At 39.6% G+C, this 16928-nt stretch overlaps 1 protein-coding gene across 1 annotated transcript in view; it reads right to left on the bottom strand.

Annotated features, from left to right (window-relative positions):
- LOC101173928 (lysine-specific demethylase 4B) overlaps positions 1-16928 on the bottom strand; it is a 38857-nt gene that overhangs the window by 6239 nt on the left and 15690 nt on the right. The window contains exons 7-17 of the mRNA XM_011473954.3: positions 12093-12196; positions 11032-11169; positions 5496-5692; positions 4877-5133; positions 4599-4792; positions 3659-3779; positions 2771-2931; positions 2475-2679; positions 1263-1339; positions 314-369; positions 60-168 (exon numbers count right to left, since the gene is read on the bottom strand). Of these exons, the coding sequence (XP_011472256.1) occupies positions 60-168; positions 314-369; positions 1263-1339; positions 2475-2679; positions 2771-2931; positions 3659-3779; positions 4599-4792; positions 4877-5133; positions 5496-5692; positions 11032-11169; positions 12093-12196 (1619 nt within the window). The remainder of the gene's footprint in view (positions 1-59; positions 169-313; positions 370-1262; positions 1340-2474; positions 2680-2770; positions 2932-3658; positions 3780-4598; positions 4793-4876; positions 5134-5495; positions 5693-11031; positions 11170-12092; positions 12197-16928) is intronic.

Here is a 16928-nt window from a genome sequence, read left to right as displayed (position 1 = left end):
CAAATGGGTTTTCTGTTTAACATTGTAGTGTTTTTGCATTTAAAGTCGGGTAAACCGACCAGATTTTTGCGGGTTTCAGGAACAGCGCTGACATCCACGGGCTCTCGGTCGATGGCGTTGATGAAGCGAGCTTCTGCCACGGCGATGGCGCAGATGACATGGACCCACCTAATAATTACACCCAAAAATGTGTCATAAATTCAAATGAACCAAATATAAAATAAAAAACCTGCTTTGTCTTTGAGCTGTCATAACAATATTTACGCTCTATATTACTCTGAAGTAGGTTTTTCTGTAAATCTTAATGACCAACCTGCCGTCAATGGTAGTCTTCAAAGCTCCACCTCGCAGGTTACAGAGACAGCACTCCTAAAAAAATAAGGAAGCTCAAGTTAGCTCAAGTACACAAAACTATTATTTTTTTATAAATTTCTCTCCTTCAATCATGACTTAGATTGTAAAATGTGTGTTATCTAGGAATCCTGTTTAGGTCATTTATTCTCCATAGAGCATAACATTTTCTGTCCAAAAAAGCAAAATCTTTAGAATCTTTGGTTTGAGAAATCCGTAAAACTATTGAATAAAAAATGTAGGGATTGTCAATACTCTAACACATTATTTTTTACTATGTGGCTCAAGTTTTACTTTTTTATTTTCTTTTTTTTTTAGGTGGGGCACAAAAATAAAGGAGCATTTCACAACAGTGCAAGATGTGAATCAATATAACACCACAAGTTACATAACAAACAAAAAGTATGATGGAAAAAAATTATAATAAAAATGCACCCACACACACACTACTGTCATATTTTTGGTTTATTTAGAAAATGATAAAAAAAGGTTTTCGGGCAGCAATAAAGACACAGAGCTATCATAGGAGCAAGTTTTTCTATTTTAGAAAAAGACAAACATGAAGTTTGTACTTCATAACATTTTCATTTGGTCATTAACTGGTTTATTTTAACAGTAAAAACAAACTGAAATGCATCTATAGATTAGAAAAATCAATTGTGTTTTTATTCATGTATTCTGTTGTTTCTTTAATACGTTTTTCCTATCAATCTTGAATGTTTTGACCTTTTTAATCAGAATAACTAAAAAGCGAGAAGATAAGGGAAGAGAACATGGAAAAACAAACCATTCCAGCTGAACATGAGGTCTGGAGCCACAAACCTAAATCTCTGTTGTGGTTTAAGTTCAAACACTACACAGCCTGAGAACTTCTTGCCTGGTCAGTTTGTTCTGTTAGAGCTGTCACTCACCACTGTCCAGGCTCCTGCTGTGCATCTGGAGCACCTCCATGAACTGCTGACAGAGTCTGGTTTCACACCATAACAACCTGGAAGACAGAAGAAGAAACACATACTTTAAGTAACCCATGAATAGATTTCTTCCATTAAATAACCTAAAATATACTTCGCATCACAGGTTTATTTTTAATATCTTCTTTTAATAAGAACATTGAGACCAGAAGCTTAGAGCTTTGTGGAACATTCCTAAACAATTGAGCACAACCATCTAAGTGGACAGACTGGATGCTTCACATCAGCTCACGAATGGCAGTGTCGTTTCAGCAGCTGAATCAAGCTCCTCTCCGACCTGAAAGGTGCATTCCGGCTTTGGGGCTAATAAGAACCCAGGAGGGTTGATGCATGTTCTGTCTTCTACATATGTGTCCAAATGTCTGGACCTTTATGGAGATTTTTGCATGTTTAGACATGTACACACAAACAAACGGATTTGGGAAGAGTTGGTTTTTAGAGTGGGTTTTACAGATCGGCTTCCTGTGAATTAAATTGGTTTTGTTAGCTTCATTTTATTTGCAGCATTAAAACGCACTAAAATAAATTAAAGATATCCAATCTAATGGATATCTTCTGTCGATATTTGTAAATAAAATATTAAATAGAGAAAATAATATAGAAGATAGTGTTGGCTTATTTTAAGACAATTTAAATAAAAAGTGATTTTTAAACCGAATAAAAAAAGAATCTAAACTAAACTATATGTGAATTTAAATGGACAGTCTTAAAGTCCCACTTCGATCATCTTTTGAACTATTTAAAGGTGCTTATATAATTTTTAGCCAAAATAAAATAAAAACAATGTCGTTTTCTAGAACAGTTTCAGCAAAGTGGCAGGAGTTCATTAAAAATTTGCCTTGAAGAAAAAAAAATCGGAGCTATCCATCTGTACAGTTTTAAGCCAGATGCCAACTTGGATGAAGAAAACGACGACGTACATGGATCAAATCTTCTGCAAGACGATGTATCAGAACGGAGCGGAGCAGGGAGCTTGTGGCCCTGCTCACTGTATTTTTCTACGGAACAAATATAATCTTTTTCTTTTGCATTTTTTTTGTCTGCTACTGGTGCACAACAGTTTGAATAAAGAAATACTTAGAAATGCAATTTTTAGCTTACTTTTTTTGTATATGTGCCTTCCATAGCTTTCCTGCTGCAGCTAATACTTACTGGCATGAACCTGCATTTCACAGGAGGTACAGCGCAGCAGTAGACTGGTGCCATCCTCCCTGATGTGGTGGTTGGTGGGGGGCGGCTCCGGGTTTCCTGCTCCGACACTGAAGCACATCTCTGGCACCAGAGGACGAGTCCAGCTGCCGTGACGGGGGAAGGGGGCGTTTGCGGCCTCATTCGCAACTGAGCCGTCTTTCTGCGGCTTGAGTGGTCACGGAGAACGACAAGAAAAGGCCTCAACAGGGCGGAACTTAAGACAAATGGGAAACTGCTGCAAGATCTGCGGTTTCTACCTTTGCGTAAGGACAGAAGAGGGAACAGACGGCACAGTGAGGTTGGAGTGCAGCCACAGCAGCATTGAAGGCCTTCTCTGCCAAGAAGTTGGGAGAGTGATTCTGCCATAGGTGCTCCTGCTTCTTCATGTCACTATCAAGGCGAATTTGAGAAGAAAGCTCTGTGGACAAAACAATACGCCAGTTAAGCCCCATATCTACAATTTGGAGTCATTCAAAATCTTAATTTCAGGAATCCATGTGGCCTTTGAAACACATCTATGCTTCGAATCTCCAGAGGAGCCCTGTCTAGAAATAGTGACAAAATGCACCGCTCCGGGAAAGTAACACCATCACTTCTGACATAATTGGATGAAGAACCAGAAGAGAATCAATAGTTTGTTTCAGGTACATCGACATGGCAGTGAAGCCTTCAAGTCACTGAAACACTGCTTCACTAAAGTCAGGGATATTTTTTCACAAGCTTCCCCTTAAAAAGTGGAGCGTGTTTTTCCTCCACCAGCCTTCCCCCTCTCCCCCATCCATCCTTCTGAAGGACAGGCCGAGTCTGGTCCCCGGCTGCCAACATAAAGTGACTTTGAAAGCAGGTAATTGGAAGTCATGATCTCCAGATCAATAAGTGTCAGTCAGAAAACAAAAAACGAAAAACACAGCGGGGAGAGACATCATCTTGATTTCACCCTCTACACTGTGATGGTCGAATCACCTGTTTGTTTTTTCCCTCCATATTATTCATTCAAAGGACAGCATAGAACATGTCTTATTATAGTAAAATGATAAACAGGACAAATGGAAATAAAAACTTTCAATTCCAATTTTTTTTTTATTTTACAACCAAAAACTAGTAATGTCACAAAAATGTTGTAAACGTCACATAAAGGGGGATACCTTTCTCACTGGCCGGGTCCTGCTTCACGACAGATGGAGGTGTTCGAGTGGGAGGCTTGCTCAGCGGGTGGCGCCGACTCTTCTTCACCTCTGTTGGCATTTTCATCTTAGAGAAGCTCGTCTGATAAAAGAGGTCATTTCCTGTTATTCTTTGGTTTTATGAAACACCTTTTACTTTATACAAATTTAACTTGAAGCAGCATGTTGAACAGCAAGACCAGTCAAGGACAAAGCCGGCAGAGCAAACAACCTGCTAGACCGGGAAATGTAATCTAATCAGCCCCCCCCCCCCCCTGAGCTGAGGACTCCTTGTCTTCAACAAAAAGATATTCTCTTCCAGAGTGTGAAAATGTTAAAGGCCGATGCTACTGTTCCCCCCTCTTGACCTCGGCATTCCTATGACTAGCGCGCTCTTTTGCAGCTGCGCTCGGATTGTAACACAGGGGGACACCCACCCTCCCACCCACTGAACCTTGTGTACCGTGTGAATATGTGCTTTTGTGTTCAATCGCTGCAGTTTTTGTCTTGTATCTACGCATTGTATCACAGTGTTTAGATGTGACTTTTTTTTGTCACCATTGCCCCTATACCCCCCCCCCCCATTTGCAACCTATCCACACCCATCCTAAGCAAGGCAGCAAATTTACTGCTGCAGCCTCAGTCAACTCTGAACTGTACATCTGTATTTCTTTTATGTCTGATCTCATTCGAGTTGCACTGGAATTAATATCCTATGTCAGTGTAAAAGCTGTGCAAACATGCATTCAAGCCATCTATCTATCTTATTCAGAAAAGTTTCAAGTATTTGTATCCAAAAAATTACAAGATCCAACTGAATTGTTATTTTTATGTGTTTGAATTGGTTTTAAAATAAAAAAGCTGTTGCGTTTTCCCTTGCAAGCCAAAAACATTAAAGTATAACTCATCTCTGGAGTCTCACCTGAGTCACATCCACTTTATTGTCTGCTGGGAAATCATTGATCATGTTGGCTGAATTCTTCATGGTCGATTTGGCGAACTCCTCAAAGACTTCTTCAAATCCAGACAAAGCATTAGAAGTCCTCTTCTGCTTTTTGTGCTTCTTTTTGTCAACATCATCTGTTCCGATCTGTAGTTGGACTTCTTGTCCTTGGGCTTTAAAACAAGAATTTGAAGTCATTACGGAGGATTTCTTAACTATATAGTCTGAACAAAAATATAATAACTACAGTCTCCTACGGTTAATATTGTTGTCACTGTCAGCAGCTGGAGTCTCTGCAGCTTTAGCAGCAGCCTCCTGCTCCTCCCGCTCCATGGCCTCCAGAGTCATCAGGGCCTCTCGAGCTAAACGCTCCTCCCTTTCCTTTTTGCGCTGAGCTTCACGTTCCTCCACCTGGCGCTGATACTCTGCAGCATTCAGAGAAATTCCCTCCTCTGCCAGGACCTTCACCTCCTCCAGCTTCAGACGACGTAACATTTTCATCTTTTGCATGGCTCTGGGGAGGCGCCGAGAGAGACGGTCAAAGAAAACTCAACATCACACACAAGAGCCTTTTAGAACACTAATCTAATGCTGCATTCCCACCGGACGTGATTCGCACTTCAGGTGTTGGGTTAAAACAACCTCCAACATCCTAACAACTCAAAAAAGAAAGAAAGACAAACGGACTAAGATACCTTTACGAGGAGAGCAACAGAGATTATACCCAGTTAACAATCTCTCTCCATTCCTGGCGCATATTCTGCTGCTCTTCGAGCAGCAAAGTTGATGTGCAAGTATGAATAAGTTCAGTCGCAAATACATTATCAGAAAAACACAACCTGTCCACCTAAGTTAATGGAGTTTGACTCCTCTTACCTGCGCAGGAGGTTCATGCGGAAAGTAACTCGATGCTGCCTCCAGCGCTCCAGCTCAGGACTGTCCAGCTCGGTGGGCTTCAAGTGGTCCAGCACCGTCATGTCTTTGCCCTGCTTCCACAGCTCATAGCGATCCGGCTGCAGGCGGCGGACAAACACATCCATGGAGATCTTCACCATGTCCTTACGACAGGAACACTGTAAAATAACAAAAAGAGGAAAGACGAGGTCAGACGACTGACAGTAAATGATAACTGGACTGAACAAAACCTCCCCGCTTGCAATCCAAATACCCGCTGGTCCCAAAAAGCCAAGTTCTCATAGACTTCTATAGAGAAATACACAGCTATTACTCAGTCATTATGTTCGTCAGAATAACCATTCTGGCTCTACTACCTTTTGTTCTTGCTAATCCTAACTTTTTTCGTTATGTTTTTGCTTTAGAGCAAGTTATTCAGGTTATAAACTGACCAATCAGATGGCTCGATAAAAGCAGGTGACCTCACGTCTAACGTTTGAAGTATTCCCCCGAGTCCGCCTTCAGTGGAAGGGGCGTGGCCTTCCAACATGCTCACTCCTGAATGGAGAGAGTGGTTGCCATAGAAATGTAGATGGACCAATCACAGCTAACTGAGGAAGTCTGGTTCCAACATGGCGACAGACATATTGTGGAAAAATGGCGACTGAATAGACTTGATTTGGTTGGAACAGGAAGTGAGGCATTTTTCATTGGTGACGCCAAACGCGATTTGTCCAGTTCTACATTATACAGTCAATGGGTCAGACTGAAGAAAAACCTGCTGGCTAAAAGTTTATTACAACTTTGGATTTTCGTCATCTAAATGTATACAAAGCTCATGCTTTCTAAAGAAAGACAATTCATTCATACAACAACAAAAAAAAATCCCTTTTGACTTTATCATTTTTTGGACAATCAGTTGCTCCGGAGTACAAGTTGTAGACGCAAAAAAAAGCATCATGAAGAAGAATAAAAAGCACATATGAGTCGCACTGGAGTATAAGACAAACTTTTAGGAGACACCTATTTAAAAAAATTGCAGGACCAAAAACATACATTTCATCTTGAAAGGCAAATCATGACCACAAAAAACATATACACACTTCATTACCGTAACCATATTTAGCTTCATGAAACACAGGAGGAATCGAGTAAGTGTCCAGTATATCAGCGCAAGATATGAACAATTATTCAGAAACCATAGCATAAGGAACATGCTAACAAGTCAACTAAACTCGTCTTACCACTTTAAACCACTAAATCCGTTGAATTCTTCATTGTCTGTGTGACTTTTAAACAACTCAGCCGAGGCCAGAACTACTTTTGCAGTGCTCAGTAGCAAATACTGATACACTTATCTACAGTGCCCCCTAGCTGTTGTTGGTGGGAAAATAACAAACACACAAGGCTATTAATTAACCCTTGTGCTATCCTAGGCACTTTAACGTTGGGAGTTGGGTCATCTAGACCCACTAGACAGTGCGCTGAACCTTTTTTCTTCAATGATTTGTGATCTTCACTGGTGTCCATGGATTACATGAAATCTTTCCACCTTTATCCACCTTTGTCATGGTAGGGAGAACACGTCAATGTAAGGGTGGGGTCATCTAAGATAACACAAGGGTTAAAAAAAAAAATCATGACATCACACCACCGGCCAAACTAGGCCAAAAAAGTGGCCTATACTCCGAAAAACACAGTATTGTACACAAAGACTGCCTTAAACTTCATCAAACCAAAACTCAATTTTATTGGAATTGACACCATTTATAGTGTTTTCATGTCCCAAACAAATAATGAAACACAGGCAGAGACTCCAGCTTCTGTAGAAACCAGCCTTAACAGCCAGTCTTTCTGTGCAGACCACTAAGTTAGACAAATACAAAGGGAGAGAATGAGAGGGACAGCTTCATCTGGTGACCCTTTACGCTGCAAAATGTGTTTTCTACAAGCCTTAATGACTTTAAGCCACAATGACCAAACTGCTGCTTAAATACACTAGAAGCTGTATGAGGGACCAAGAGAACAGAATTCAAGCGAGCAGAAAAATAAAAGCCCCGACAAAAAGCAGTACAGTAATGAGAGAAATGCACATTACAGAAACGGAGGGAGCACAGGAAAGATGGAAATGTTTTCTTTTATGCCTGGCTTGCTGTATTACATTCTGGCCCAATCCCACTCTGAGCTGTACTCAGAACCTTATGTTCAATTACAAGAAACACAACAGCTCAAACCTTCAGACCAAAACAATATCCAGCCTTCAACTCATCCTGGCACTTGACAGGCGGAGACATTAAAATGCGGTGTGGGGTGGATTGCGCTGGAGCGCACACTGGGGGTGGGGTCGAGTCAAACACTGTCCCCAGCATGAGACTTTGATGCGTTTTCCATTGTGGTGAAACAAAAGACTGGACATTTCCCTTAAGCTAAAATGTTCTGTGTAATCATACAGAATAAAGGTCAAATCCAGGTTTGAATCTGATCCATCTTGATTAATCCCAATCTGAATGATTTAGATTATGTGGGTTTGTCTGTTTCAAGAAAATCAAAAAAATTATAAATTGGATAAAGGAATTATATTTGCTATAACGGAAATAGCACCAAGTGGCAACCCAGTGGACAACACACATGTGGCACAAAAGACATTGGCAGGTACATGAAAAAGGGTTACATTTACTAAATGTGTGGATCAAATGATATTCACTTTCGCTCAAAGTTGCATTTAACTCAGTATTTAAAGCTCAAGTTGCATCAGACAGTGATTTGAACGTTCTTTCACTCTCCTTGTGGCTCATTGGGATTTCATGCGCACTAAGAGTGTTGATGTGTTCGTCACACCTTTTATCTCTCCTCCCATGATGAAACCAATAGAAAACTAAAACAAGTTTGCTAATTTGACGTCTTCCATGTCTATTAACTGGTGTATAAACAGCATTTGCTGCAAGTTTGGCCAGCATGATAAAGATTATTTAACAAAAATGATGTTCAACACAAAACAAGTGAGCAAACTAAAAAAATGGAAGGTGGATCTATATTAAAGATATAGAGTAGAAAAAAAGGTGCATTTTCTTATGGAAAAGTGAGGAGAATTTCAGCTGCTCTCAGAGAAAAAAATCCCAGTGAAATCCAGGAGGAATAGCAGCAAACAGAAACAGACTTTCACTAATAATCCTGCAGATTCTTAAGCCAAACCATTTCCACTCCAGGGACTTTGTTTTTAGAGACGCACATAAGAATTTCCTTCGATCACTGATAGATATTTTTCTTCCTAGCTGTCCACGATAATCAGAATCAGAATTACTTTATTGATCCCACACGTGGGAAATTTGTTCGTTTACATTTTAAATGTAAACAAATAAGGTGGGAAAATTTAAAAAGCTGTTTCCAGACAATACAGGTAAATATGTGCAAAAATGTGAGTTATGGTAAAGTGTTATTGTGTTTGGTAGGAAGGATTTCCGGTGTCTGTTAGTTTTGGAGCGGAGCAGTCTGAGCCTCCTGGAGAAGGAGCTCCGCTGTTTGTCCAGAACAGGGTGGAGAGGATGCTGCAAAACATGGTCAAGCTCCATTTTTCCTCCTCTGTGTGATCTGCTTGCAGCCCCAAAACGGTGACAAATTCTATACTGAGCCCCATCGTTCACTGTCCACTTTGGTGCTGACAGAATGAAGCTTGGTCGGCAGTGGCGGCAGAGAGAGAAGAAAGCGCCAAATGAGTTCAGAGATGACTGCTCCAGCCAAATGCTGACAGAGAAAGATTAGGAAGCAAAAAGAAAGACTTTTATGGACAAACTAGACAGCAGAGTTGGGTTACAAGCATTCATTTAACAAAATGTAAAAAAATAACGAAGAGTTAGTCGCCATGTCCAAATTCACTAATTATTCCCTAACTACCAAAAGCTTATAAAGCACTTAAAACCTTCTGAGAAGCTAAAAAGGTACTATATAAGTATGTGCCATTTACCATTCAGCTCTAAAGCACAAACATGCCCTTAAAACAATGGGGAGATTCCTGTCCAAAGAGAAGAAAAGCAAGAAGGATCCACAACGACCTGTTTATGGGCTCTGCATCTCCATGTGTGTTGATTTACAGACCTACGTTGGTATGCAGACAAGACTTTTCTTTATCAAAAGGAGGCAAAGCGTGCTGGAGATGCTCCCCCCGAGTTTTGGGGCCTGCTCTACCGGTTCTTAAATTACAAGAGGCCACTGGTATTGTGGGAAACACTAAAGAGAGAACGCGGGGGAAGGCGGAAGATGTACTTCTGCAAACGGGCACCTCATAAATCTGACAAGCAGTCGAGTATAGACGAAGCAGAGAGAGTGGGGACACATGTAAAGAGAGTAAAGATGATGGAACAGGAAAATTAAGTGGGGTGTAAAGGGGGGGGGGGGGGGGGGGTCTTCCAGAGGACACTGTAGTCGGGCTCTCGTCCATAACCAATCCATGCCTTGTCAATTTCATGCTCAACAGCCCAGAGGCGAGGGGGCTGTTTGCTTCAGTGCAAAGGTGTGAGGGTACAGTTGGTGTTGGTAACAGATGGTGTGCAGCAGACTGGTGGATGCTTTTACATTTGATGTCATCCAAGTCTTCCTTTGTATGAAAAAAAAAAACCCCAGCCAGTTCAGTTTAAAGTATATGTTTTCATCTTCTTTAGAGAGCTGCAATATCTCCGGCTTAGATCAAATTAAAAATGCAAAAAGAAAAGATCCCAGAAACTGTATTAAAACCTGTTGCAGCGTCACACAGGAAAATGCTGGCTGGACTGCAGCTGCCGTCGGCATTTTCATTTTAATCAAATCAAGTTATGGGACAATTTATTTATTAATTTATTAATTTTATTTATGCAACAGCAGTATAGTCTTAGTGTAAATCAAGTATCGCTGTTGTTCCAGATCATAGGTTTGGGTGTAGAGACTGAAATAAAAAGAATTACAAATGCAAAGCTTCATGTTGACTATAAAGTAAGATTTGTTTGCTTACTACATTTTCACTATTAGTACAAAAAAGACACCAGATTCCTACATAGCAGTTGTACTAAATACAGCTGCAAAATTTAGGTCACTTGAGGTCACCAGCACAGGAACTATTAGAGGAATTAATGGCAGAAAACATAAACTGTGATTTTTTTTTCTCACATTCCAAGTACTTACCTTGGTTGAAAACATTATACTGCAGTTTTTCCCCCTTAAAGTTACCTTTAGGTGCATAAATAAGTCCAAATAGGTGAGGTAATTAAAGATCCACTTATGGAAAAGTGTAGGTTAAAGTCAGTCGTGCACCTGAAGGTTAAAACCCCACAAGCAGGATATTGTAAATGTATTTTTTGTTATACTGCTTTAAATAGCACAAAAGTATAAGGTCAGTTTTAAACTTGAGGCACACACTCAGACGAAAACTTTCACTTTTGGATCACTGCTAGAGTTTCGAGAGCTCAGTTAATTTCTCTTTTAAGGCTCTTTTACCCAGACGTTGAAACATCTCCTATCCTCACTACAACAAGACCGATGTAACACTTACCAGTGTAGCATTTTTGCCATAGTCCACCCAGCGCAGAGTGGCAAAGTTGGTGGATTCTGCACAGTTAAAGCCATGGTTGAACCCAGCGTGGTAGCCATAAGGAAAAGTGATCATAAACTCCCCTTCATTCTGGGTTATCTGTTTAAATATGGAGAAAAAGGGGGGAAATGAATTCTCGACATTCTTCAATGTATTTTGTTGCCATCAGAGATTTTGTGGGAATTTTGGATGATCAAAAAGAATTTGCAGCTCCCAGCATCTTACCACAAGCTCAGTATTATTCAGAGAATGTTGGGACATTTGAGAACATTTTTTTTTCTACTCACAGTGTCTCCTTTAAAACCTAAGCACTAAGTATAAGTGGTTGTGGATTTCAATTTCTATGCGACGCCTGGATTCCTTCAATCAAGAGACACATCAAGCTGAGCGGAGACCCGATCAGCTCCTTCCTCAAAGAGCATTGAGTCAGATATCAAACATCCCCCTCTTTGCTATGTTCAAAAACACAAGACAGATATATTTTTGTACATGAGTCAGGAAAAACTGTGGGTGTGTTACACATAACACGTCGCTATTTTAATGATGTCCTGAAGGGGGGGGGGGGGGGGGTGCTGAGTTGGGTGGAGGGCCTAGCTGTGAGGAACTTGAGATTTCTACCCCTTACCTCCTACTTTTCATTGCATTTTTCCAAGGCAGAGGTTTGAACTACAAGCTGAGCAGCTCAAAAAAGTGAGGCGATGCCAATTAGCTTTGAGGAACTGATACAAGTGACATCAAATTTGTCATTCTCCTATTTAAATAAAAGGATACAAAATAACGACTTTACCTGTATAAATAATATCCCATAGCAACTTTAATCCTGTCAGTGTCCTTGCCAGGAGCATTGTGATTATTATTATCATTAATATTTTTGCATTAGATTATATTATTGCATTTTTTAATTGCCTAAACTTAGGAGTGAAAGAAGGCTACAGATGAGTTTAATAACTCATCTTTCTATGGTTGGTGGACATAATCAGCTATTGAATGGGCTATGAAGGGATGGATTATAAGTCACTCACCCTGTCAAAAGGAATGCTGTATTTTTTCAGGATAGATGGAGAGATCAGTGTCATCTTGTGGCGCAGGAAGGCGTCGCAGCCTTGTGAGCTGCCAGGGAAAAAGCCTGCAGGAAGAGACAAAAATGTGCTATTATAAAACGTTTTAAGTAAAAGATAAATGATGAGACCATAAGTAATTTTCAGACATTGTCTGAGAAATGACAAGACAGAGCTTAGAAATTAAACAGTGAAAAAAAAATGGGGATACTAAAGAAATCATTGGAGAAAACAGCTTTGTTGCTTAAATTGGATTGTTAACAGCTTTTCTATGTTAGAAATGCATTTCCAAACCGTCAATTAGGCCACTTTTTCCAGCTGACATATGTGTGTTTATCAGATTACTGTTAATTCCATAACCTGGAAAAAGAAACCCTGCTTCCCCTTGACACAGAAATAAATTCATTTAGAGCCTTAAGTGTGGCATAATCCCATCACTGCAGTGCATGTATGTGCATTGATAGTGCACCTGCAGATTGGATTTCAGAGTAAATCTGATGGACCTCAACAGTACAAAGGCTTACTGCAGCTAGAAGTTGAAACTGTGTGCTGTCATAAGAAAAACCCATTCTATTCAGAGAAACCAGAGAAAATATGTGTATGAAGATCTGATTTTCTTGTTTAAAACGAGCTTTTAAAAGGATTGACAGGAGTAAAATGTAACACTAAAAACACAAGGGATCACAAAGAAATTCAGTACAGATATTAACTAACCAACAAGCAAATTTGGTCTCCCTCAAGAGCCAATCTGATGAAAATAGTGTTATTTTACAGGTTCTTATGGCTATTTTCTGATGATGGAGGACATTTAAAAAAGAAAATTACGCTCAAAAAGGCATTCTGAGTATTTCTTGATTGAAATTGTTGTGAATTAGCTTGGTTTTGCCGACAACAGAGGTGAGTTTCTAATGAACTACCTCTGCAAAAACTATGTCGTAGACAACAACTTTTTGGATTTAGACTAAAATCAGCATAATCATGACTAAGGCCAATTCCAAATTCATTCTCTAGCCCTCTGCCTCCTCCTCATTGCTCAAATTGCAGGGGCATTTGGAGCTGTAGTGGTTTCTGAACTTTATAGGATATCCCTCTGCCAGATCGACGTGGAAGAAAAACGCATTTCTTCACGTGGGTGTGCTCTGAAGCACAGAAGTTTACATTTAAATGCAAGTATTGACTTTTTGTTTTTGCATGACTTTTACAGTTATAAAAGGGATGTTGTTATGCATTTTCCAAGCGCTGGCAGCTACGCACTAACGTAGATGACGGCGACTATTGATGATGTCATCGATTGGAAGATTTGAAGACAATTTTTCCATAACTCTCAGCTTTGTGAAAGGAGAAGCCGTAGGGGTAGAAAATGAATTTGGATTCAGCCTAAAAGATCACTGAGAACACTTTTAAAATACACCAAAAGATGACTGGAGTGGGTCTGCATTTAAAATCAGTTCAGTAAATTTACACAAACTCGAGAGGAGAAGCAAAAAAATAAAAAATAAAAAAGTTGACTCTGCTAAGAAAATAATAATTTAATTAGAATGCAAATGGATTTTTGGACCTTTGAGTCCTAACTTTGCTTTCTTAACAAAGGCTCATTTGTGCTCTTGGAGATGCCACTGCATAATCCAAAGAAAGTATTTCTCCCACTCTTTGCTGACTGTACCCAGCAGAGCTACAAAGTTCATCTGAGCCTCATCCCAGTTAAACTTTAATGTGACTGACAGTATAATCGGCACCAATTTCATCCTTCATTTTCACGACATTGTTTCAGCCTCTGTTCCACCCTACAAAGCAAAGGATGAGACAGAGCGACCCATACACTCTCATTGTCTGCCTGCTTGTTGGAGCTGATAAAGGCGAATAATGTGCCGACAGAGTCTGGGTATTAATCCCCATTAAAATGCAGCTGGCTCTCTGAGCTCTCCGTGGGGTAATATTAACTTAAAGGCTTCATTCTGTCTTTTTAAGGGTGGTGAATTAGGTTGCTGCCGCCAACACTGCAGCTGAAATAATGCACTGATGACAAATGACGAGGCTGCTGTGTTAAACCAGATCGTCATTGTTTCAGTCCAATTTGTTATTCCTGCTACACACATAACAGTTACTTTAGGAGGTCATAAACTTTTGGCAGAGGGTGCAGGCGGTGGCTTTGATAGTTCAGTGGGCACCTGTTAAACTATGCTGGCACTTTTCTGCTTCAACTGCCAGCTGCGACTAAAAGAAGACATGAAGCTCACTATCTTATTTAAAGAGTATTTAAATTCTGTAAACTACACATCCCTACACATTGTCGTAGTTTATTTGGTTCAGATCAATAAATGCTGGGTAGCTAATCAGGAAAGAAAGAGGAAGAATAGTATACGTATGTTTCTTTATAGAACAATAAATTAGTTGTTCTCTTATTTATTTTTTCCCATTTGAACCAGTTATTTGAGGTTCTGAGTTCAGGGGTGGGCAAATTACGACCCGCGGGCTGGATCCGGCCTGCTAAACAATATCAGAGACGCACGATTTATTTTTTCTTTTAATCTGACCACGCGATCAAGACCTGCATAGAACGTGTAAGGGTTAATGGCCAACAAAGTCTGCATTATCACTTTTTAACGCACGGCGTGGAAGCCTGAACGGTTGCTTCCACGAAGTGCGTTAAAAAGTGATAATGCATACTTCGAAGGACATTAACCCGCTTATACCATGGTCACTTACAGAGGAAATAAATAGTAACCCGTTTTTAGTCCTTAATTCTTGTTTTTTTTCCAATTTGGATCGCTTTTCTCACAAAAAGCGGTGGTGCGTCGCGCCGCACCACCGCTGAAGTCAACACTTGGCGATATAAAGCGCTATATATATGCTGATCTTTCCAATTGGTTGAATAAAGCATCAATTCAGAGAGAAAGTTCACCTCTTACCACTTGTTTTTGTCCAAATGATGAAGCAAAAGTTTTTTTTTATTGAAGCCGGCGCAGTGATACAGAACATTTAAGCTAGGTGACTGGAACTTCTTTTTTCACCGTGCGGTTATCTTGTGGTATATCACTTTTTAATGCACACCCAGGAGCCAATCAAAATCGAGTATTCACCCGGACCATGGTATAAGACATCATATACCGCCATCCTATAGTCTGTGCCCCAATCTAAAGTTCCCTTAAAAGCCCTGTCAGATAAAACAGAATACAGTGTTCTCTTTCTACATCGCTGTTCATCTTTCAGTCTCTGATTATTGATTATTCTCAACCTTTTTTTCTTTCAAACAGTGCACCCTGTTCTGTGTCCTGATTGGCTGGCAACCTTGTTCACCAACCCCCTCCGTGCTGTGCTGCGTCTCCTGTACAGATCCTGGATTATTTTCTATTTTTCTATCTCTTAAACAGAGAAAAGTCTGAAAATGTTCATGTCTGTCTAAGAAAAGTGTAGAAAGTTTGAGAAGTTCACGGATTTCATCTTCACTGGTTCTTTTTAGATCGTTACTGAGGCAAAAACGAGTGACCACTGTACTGATGAAATAATGCATAAATATTTGACTTCACAGTTGTGCAGGACACAGCGCAGCTGCTCAGCTGAAGTTAAGTGCAAACTGTGAGATGTGCGAGGAGCTGCAGCCCTCCAAAGTCTCAAAGAGACTAAGACATGATGTTTTAAATGTAGCCTACTTTGTCCTGACTTATTTCTTTTAAGATCACAAAGACTTTTTGGTGTTTTTCTATTCCATAAAGAGTATTGTTTATTTTATTAAAATATTATGAATGAATGAATGAAAACACAATTTTATTCATTAAATTATATTAATAATCCATTGGTTTTTTCCCCCTGTAATTCTAAAGTATTCTCATAGAGGGTGCACTACAAATAAATTGACCGTTGTTTAGATGCAGAAAGTTACTGGGCATCCATGTGGTGTTGGATTGTCATGTCAAATTTGTTGTTTTTCAGTTTTCCGTTCATTCAAACACCACATGAATGCAGCATTTTTCTAAGTTTGTGCCTAACGCGGGGTACATCAAATAGTGAAAATACGAACAAAAATGTTCTGTTTTAAAATCTGTATATTAGTTTTCAACCAAAATTCAAGCATGTTTTTGTCCAGTTTCCATGTTCTGTCATTTGTTTGTAAGGTGGATTACTGAAACACTTCTGGTCCAGCCCTTCTATTGAATTTTACCTTTTGTGGCCCATAAATTGAAAAGTTTTTTTCTTTAACAAAAAACAGTTTTTAAAATATGGACTATTTTAGACTATAAAGTTCAAATAGGACTTTATTCTTTTTAAATAAATTATTAAAACAGAAGGATATTTTTCTTTAGGGTGCATCAAACAAACATTAAAATATGGTAGTGAGAGAGACTAAAAAAAATAAATAAAAAATCAACAGCGTAACTCAAGGCATTGAGTTTTTTTCAAGTTTTGCAATCACAGGAGCTAAAAGGTGCAGACCCACAGAAACTAACAACTAAAAAACAGTTTTCCATTTTAATAGGGAGCAAAAAGATTAAACTATGGAGTAACATACAAAAGTCAAGTGAACTGATGTAAACAGACCCTGCTTGCTCCAGAGTGATGGATGCACATACAAGTGAAAAACATGATGACCTCCAGGCAGGTGGGGGCAATACTATTATGTGCTGTCAAAAGATTCAAAAAGGTTGAAGAATTATTTTAGCAAGCTATCGAAATGAAAAACAGTGTTTTTTATCAGCAGATGCTTCTTTTGTTTGATGACCAAACCTGGATTTAATTTGATATTAATAGAGATTCACTGTGCTAAAATTCTAAAAGAGCAGACCACAGCAACACATTTCAATC

The sequence above is a fragment of the Oryzias latipes genome, chromosome 4 (assembly GCF_002234675.1).
Source record: "Oryzias latipes chromosome 4, ASM223467v1".
NCBI lineage: Eukaryota > Metazoa > Chordata > Actinopteri > Beloniformes > Adrianichthyidae > Oryzias > Oryzias latipes.
This window is presented reverse-complemented; position numbering and strand designations above follow the sequence as displayed.